This window comes from Megalops cyprinoides, chromosome 2 (genome assembly GCF_013368585.1).
Source record: "Megalops cyprinoides isolate fMegCyp1 chromosome 2, fMegCyp1.pri, whole genome shotgun sequence".
In the NCBI taxonomy this organism is placed as follows: Eukaryota; Metazoa; Chordata; class Actinopteri; order Elopiformes; family Megalopidae; genus Megalops; species Megalops cyprinoides.
The window spans coordinates 65,265,001-65,272,116 of record NC_050584.1 but is presented as its reverse complement, the minus strand read 5'-3'; the positions used below and the strand labels follow the sequence as shown (position 1 = coordinate 65,272,116).

At 48.3% G+C, this 7,116-nt stretch overlaps 1 protein-coding gene across 2 annotated transcripts in view; it reads right to left on the bottom strand.

The window, feature by feature from the left end:
• Positions 1–799: 799 nt before the first annotated feature.
• Positions 800–7,116, bottom strand: part of LOC118773507 (fibronectin type III domain-containing protein 3B-like) — a 130,874-nt gene continuing 124,557 nt past the window's right edge. Inside the window, exon 25 of one of the 2 annotated variants that reach the window (XM_036522467.1) lies at positions 800–2,916. In XM_036522467.1, coding sequence (XP_036378360.1) covers positions 2,599–2,916 — 318 coding nt within the window. In that variant the 3' untranslated portion in view covers positions 800–2,598. The remainder of the gene's footprint in view (positions 2,917–7,116) is intronic. The other variant, XM_036522465.1, reaches the window with a different exon arrangement.

The window sequence follows — 7,116 nt, the reverse complement described above, 5'->3', positions numbered from 1 at the left end:
TCGTAGCTTTGGCAAAGAGCATGATATAGGATTTATAACACTATTTATGCAATTCCAGATTTAGCAACTGCAATCGAACCCCATTACAGAAAACCAATATCTGGCTAAATATTTGCTACATCTCTAAGAAAATGAAACCTGGGTTGAAAGGAGATGAATACGCATTTGGTTACATGTAAACATTTTCTTTAATGATATTGACACTGAAAGTGCTACATGTTCCCAACTACTGAAAAAAACTGAAACCCAAAAAGCAACAGGTTATTAATCTTAGGAATGCTGGCCTGTAATTATAAATCTAAAATGATCTGATACAAAATAAAAATCAGAGAAAAAACATAACATGCTACAATGGGGGCCAAAAGTACATAGTCTAGTCTTTAGAGTCTGCTACTCATCTTTTAATCTTTAAAAAATAAATAAATGAAGATTGCACTGTAATTGGCATTTAAAGTACTGTATGCAATATATAGTATAAATAACCCTAAAAAAGGAATTACACCTTACTCTCCCATCAACTTTGGTTAAGGTACTTTTGAGCGAGTAAACTGTTTTTTTTTTTCCCCCGAACACTACAAAGCAAGGCACCACTTAGGCAGAGAGGAGAGGGTTAAAAACAGGAAGTGAAGATGATGACAACAATGATGTCACAATGTAAAATGTATGATTGGCAGCTGTTGGAAAGGTTAGGTCATCTATATTCACCCCTTTAAGATCAGTGTCCCTGAGGCACAGCACGGGCTGTTGGATTGGGGGGGGGTGATGGTGGAGGGGTAGGGGTGCTGCTGGGGGGGGGGGGGTGACTACGGTGGGTCATGACCCCTCCCTCTCGACTCCTCATCCTGCATCCAAGTTTTTCCACCATCTTTTTCCCACTATGCGTCAGTGTGCACGGCTGGAAAGACTCTTTGGATTGGTGAAATCTGCTGGGTTGTACCTCGGAAAAGGCTGACAGAGGTTTCTGAGGAGACCCTCCGAAGGGTTTCATTGTTACACTGTCTGAGGAGAGAGAAATGAAAGAGAGAGACGGAGAGACAACAATGCCTGGGGTATTAGCACACAGGATAAGGCAGCAGTGTCACAGCACGGCGCTGGTGCTGCTGTCTGGCACCGAGTTCTGCACCCACCAATGGGAGCCCAGGTGTTTTTGGGTGAGACGGGGTGTCACCCAGTTGCTGTGGCTACACAGAATGGCAGCACCAGGGCGACAGAATGGGGGTGGAGCCCAGAGATGGAGGGTGGCCTATGGTAGGTCAGAAACATGGAGGACAAAGAGGTGGTGGCTACGCTGTGATGGGGCAGAAACACGAAGGCGGGCCCAGTGGTGGCTGCGCTGTGATAGGGCAGAAACACGGAGGCGGGCACAGTGGTGGGTGGGCTGTGATAGGGCAGAAACTCGGAGGCGGGCACAGTGGTGGCTGCGCTGTGATAGGGCAGAAACACGGAGGCGGGCACAGTGGTGGCTGCGCTGTGATAGGGCAGAAACACGGAGGCGGGCCCAGTGGTGGCTGCGCTGTGATGGGGCAGAAACACGAAGGCGGGCCCAGTGGTGGCTGCGCTGTGATAGGGCAGAAACACGGAGGCGGGCACAGTGGTGGCTGCGCTGTGATGGGGCAGAAACACGAAGGCGGGCCCAGTGGTGGCTGCGCTGTGATAGGGCAGAAACACGGAGGCGGGCACAGTGGTGGGTGGGCTGTGATAGGGCAGAAACTCGGAGGCGGGCACAGTGGTGGCTGCGCTGTGATAGGGCAGAAACACGGAGGCGGGCACAGTGGTGGGTGGGCTGCACGTAGGTGAGGGGAGGGTATGAATTAAGAAAGGGAAGGAGCGCTCAGGACACCTGGCTGAATGGTGCTCCACTCAGGTAAGGTGCCAGCACAGGTAAAAGGCATCAGTGTCCCACGGCCACGCCCCTCTCTGAGTTTACAGCCACGGGCTGTCACCCCTCCCACAGGGAACGCCCAGCTGCCCACCAAACACTACAAGCGCTGAGACTTCTGCTTCAAACCCAGCATCCTCCTCACATGACTGCAAAGGCACTATTGTTTATAAGAAACAACATATCAGCTGTTATTTGCATGTATTTGCATGCACATTTGTGTATGCAAAAAATTGCTTTCTCGAAACCATACGCGTATGGTTTCACTCTTTAATGACACAAGATAGCAGCACTGCAGGTAGAAAACTATAACTGTGCATTAAAGCAAAGACACCTACATTAAACACAGAGAACAAGCTGAAGCCAGTTCAGACAGAGGAGTGATCCCAGGCCGTCAATGTGTGCAAGTAAAACACATTTTCATGGGATGTGCATGAACATACTCATGTGTTGACTGGTTTCACTCATTTTTTTAAGGCTTGTTAGTCAGAGTCTGTTTCCCAAGCAAGGCACAGGTAAGCCAAAGCCTTCAGATGAATGAAGCCCATACCACACGCCAGCAAAGAGGAGAGAGGCAGGAAGAGAGAGATAGGAAGAGAGTGACGGAAAAGGTCACAGTGAATGCATGCTGGGACTAAAATGCCTTGTGTTATAATAAACCTCCAGCCCCTCCCCGATTTTTTTTCGTTAACAAAGGTACACTGTGACGTGCCACGCTCTCACTTCATGAAGAAGTACTGCAGGATGAAGGCCATAAAGATAGAGAGGGAGGCAAACCCCAGGACAATGATGGTGGCAAACTGTTCGTCGGACGAGATCACGCCATGGACCTTGCCCGCATCGGTGGCGCCACCGCCCGGTTCCCCCAGTAACGCCGGCTCCGCCCGGCGGAGGGAGAAGAGGGAGGCGGGACTGTAGGGGCCACACAGCTCCTGGCTGCCGTCGCCACAGCGACGGCACACGCACACACGGAAACGGTACTCCGCGTTGCACTGCAGGCCTGTGATCTGGAACGCAGACTCCTCACCTTTAAACAGCTGGGGAGAGAGAAGAGATGCATCAGAGCCCCTTCTGATCAATCAACCATTCCACAACTACATTACCCAGCATGCCACTCACCACTCTCCAGAGGCATCAGAACCCCTTCTGATGATCAATCAACCCTGCCACAACAACTACATTACCCAGCATGCCTCTCACCACTCTCCATATACCAAGTGTGGTGGTAAGGACCAGACACAGTAACCCCAATGGTATGTAAAGGATACGTAAAGCCATGTCTGTCACTCTGCAAAGTAAATCAATGTATATTTAAATGAGTCCACCATCACCGGCTTTGTACAGTGGAGGTTAAAACCTGGGCTTATTTCCAGAAAGTGGAAGGTTTGATTCCCAGGCACGCTGTTGGACTCTTTAGCGAGGTACTTGAACAGAACAGCTTTGGGAAGAGGGAGCATGACCCTGCTGGCAAGGTGCTGTAACTCATGATTTCCCAGATTGTGGCCTATCATTGGCAGGCTGTTTCCGACAGTAACCTCCTGCCAGGATGAAAATGACTGGCTGTGAATGCTCCAGATGGTGAGCAAAAGTATGCTGACTCTGTCTGACTTCCAACCCACTGCGGGTGTGAAGGTTTGCTCTCTTTACAAGCAGAGGATATTGCTCTCTCTGTTTTCCCATCTCGATTTTCAGATGGCTTGACTGGTTAAATACCTGGTGCCCTCTCTGACCATCACCTCTCAGACCGACAAAGTCATGTAGCGCCTTACCAGTACTCAAAGTAAACCAATGGAAGGGATCATTGGCAATCATAAATGATCACTTTATAAAATGCATTTACAAAATTTGTTTTCTGTATTATTGTATATATAAAAAAGTGCAATAGGAGCACATTAAAGGATGAGAAAACTCCAAAATGTGTGCTCCTGAACAGAGTGTCACAAAAAAAATGTGTTTCTAAAAATCATACATGTGTAAACAGAGTACTATGTTTCTCTTGCAGCTGAGTATATGAAATCCTTATCTGCATTGAGCACCAAAGCTTTTCTCTTACTTTGCTCTACTTTGGTATTTACGCAGCCATTGACCACATGATTCACGGGTCATAAGAATTGTATTTTGATGTACAGTCAAAGCCCTCTCTGAAGAGACAGATCAGAGACAAATCTTTTTAAGATCTTAAGCGCTGCTGTCGTTTATGTATTCCCATGTGGCGAAACGCAGCCAGTTCTTCAGATCCGCGTTCGGAATTTAATGTCGCCATCGACGCGTGGCCGTCACACGAGCTCTCTGTCAACGCGAGCGAGATTATTTCCGCGCTGAAAGGGAGGCTGGGATATTTCCCACTTCAGCACAGCATCAGCGGGACAAATGAGGTAAGACCAGGAGAGGCACACACACACACACAGGAGAGGCGATGGGTCTTTTTTTTTGGAAGGCATTCTGAGGCCAGGTTTGTGTAGGGTGGAAACACTCAGCCCTGAGCTTCCTGCTCTAGCGTAATGGAGGAGATGGAGGAAACAGCCCAGCTTATCTGGGCAGAGGCGTGCTGCTTTGTACCCGCAGATAATGAAAAAGCGCCGGTTCCCCCACAGAGCTCCTGTAGCATCATTTCCTCTGTGCTGCAACCGAGATTATCTCCAGTAAAGACGCCAAGCTGGGAAGCCGTGACCTGAAAGCAGATCACACTTCTTCCTCATTCGGTAGAGGGTTCGACTCCCATGTTCCCCACAATCCGCAGCCAGGCTCACCCGAGGTGACACCACGGTTACCGTCTGACACTTCTTCACCCCCGTAGACCTCTCCACACTGGTGCCACCGAGGAGAGAGGACTTCACTCTAGGGTATAAAAACAGTGTCCCACCCAGGAAGCAAGCCCGTGACCTTTAGGTCCAGCGTTCTAACCTCTACTGCACACTGATGTTACAAACTGATGTCGAAACTAAAACCCTCAGATTTTCAAGTCCAGCACTCCAGCTACTACTCAGCAGTGCTGTTACATCACATACGTTAAACTCTCAGATCCAGAGTCCAGCACGCTAACCGCTACCCCTCCCTGCTGTTAGTTTGTTTACACTAAACCCCTCAGGTCCAGCACTGAAAACATTACTCGAAATAATGGAAATCTGAAAACTAATGGAGTCAATGTCACCAGTATTACAGTGTGCAGAGTAGCCAGAAGACTGGAGAAAAGAGCCATACATCTCACAGACATCCTTCTCTGTCCCCTACCTGAGCCCCCATCTGTTACTGCTTTAAAAGTCTGATCAGAAAAATCAGAAGTCATGACGCAGCTCAGACAGCCGCAGTTCTTTTAGTCTTTCTCCTCTTCTAACTCCTTCCTTCTAAGGGAGTCAAAAGCCATTATATTATGAATTAGACTGTCAGGAAGAAACATGAATGAATCATCTCTTCAAACTGGCATTCCTGATACAACCAGTGTGTAATTAAAAATGATTTAGACTAAGTAAGCATTTCCGGCTCATCACTGCGGGTGACAGCTCCAGCTTGCTTGCTCACCACATGTCAGTGCTCGGCTATGATAACCATAGATGATCAGGATGGAAAATTTCACTGTTCACTTTTCCTCATTTTCAGAGCGTTTTCATTCGGCCGGGATGGAATCGGATCAGGGTAAACACAGAGGGTCTTCTCTCGGCACAAAGCACTCCAGATGAAATAAAGCACCCTTGCCCCCGATTCTGTAAAATTGTGATTCTGGCTGTGGTGGTTGGCTGTGTCTTAAGCTTCACATTAGTCAGGGATTGAGTTTTCTTACTGACTATAATTCTGGCAGCTCTGTAGCCGCGCTCTTGCTGTTCTTGAGGCTTCTGTCGTATGTATTTAATATACTGTGCCACGTTAGCCTTGAAAGTCTGCCTAGCTCTGGATAAGAACTCCTAAACAAACACACTAATAATAAAAGAACCAGACATCTCAGTTCCTGGCCCGGCAGGTGCATCTGTCACTACTGGGATAGGAGACCTTGAGTCTGTGACTGACCAAAGCATGCTATTGCTCTCTGGAGCGATACATTCAGACCAATCATGCAGCTGTTCTCACAGAGCAGCAACAGGGACCAGGGTTTTTTCTTCTTCAGGTGCTTGTTTCCAATGGGAGGATTGTTTCCAAATCTGGCGTGCCAGTGCCCCCAGCAGGGCTCCGGCGGGAAAACAAGCACAGCGCTGGTTTGAATGTTCCTGCCACGCCCCCGTCACAGCGGGGCGTGGTGTGCAGGTGAGTGACCCTAAGGCTGCAGGTTGATGCATAAATACCGCGTGCTGCGAGAGTGGCCCTCAGCATCTGCTACGCAAATCAAATTTTTATTAATTTCTATTAATAACCGTGACTGGAACAGAGGCTCGTCAAAGGGTGGGGACAGAGGTAAGTATTCATGGATGGCAGTAACTGTGAAGGGGCAGACATTATGAAGGGCTGTCTGGGTTAAAGCCCTGGGCTAGAAAGGCAGCAGCAGCAGAATAAGGGAGAAATCGTAATAACAGGGTAAACTTTGCCTCCGTCATGCCTACTCACCCCACTCAACTGCAGAGAGGATGAGCTGTAGCTTCCCTGCACATCACTGCCTCTGAAGACCGTACTGACTCACTGTACTGACTCAGGTCTGCCATGAGGCCATGACAAATTCCTCCATCTCTCCATAGGATGCACAAGAGAGCAGCTATGTTTTCGTCTCTAAAGAACCATCAGTCTGGTGTCAGAGACCTTGTGCTCCCCAGAATATGGGATGCTCCAGCAGACCCTTACACAAGTCATGACTCAACTGGACCAAACCGACCTGGCCACCTCCTGCTCAGAGCACACTCTGTCTTTTTGGTTCCTATAAACATGTCACACACGTACAGAAACCAAACTGAACCTCACACCTCGCTTTGGATAAAAGTACCTGCCAAATGACCAAACGCAATGTAAATGTAAATACAACCAAAGAGCTAATTAGTGACCTCTAAATCAAGTGCTTAGGCCGACGCAAAAGCGCGTAGTCTGTGGTGAAGTCCGACTGATCAGCTCAGATTTAATTACAGACCCAGCATATGGCCAGGTGATGTGAAGTTGTGTAACCATGCAGGGGCAAACTGACATTTATTTTCCATCTTCTATGTTTTCAGTTCTAATTATTGCGTCTGTTTAATTTGCTCTTTCTGTGGCCGTTTAACTGTGAGGGCAGCTGAGAGGTTCCCTGTGGCCATTTCGCCGCTAAAAGCCCTGTGCAGAATTAA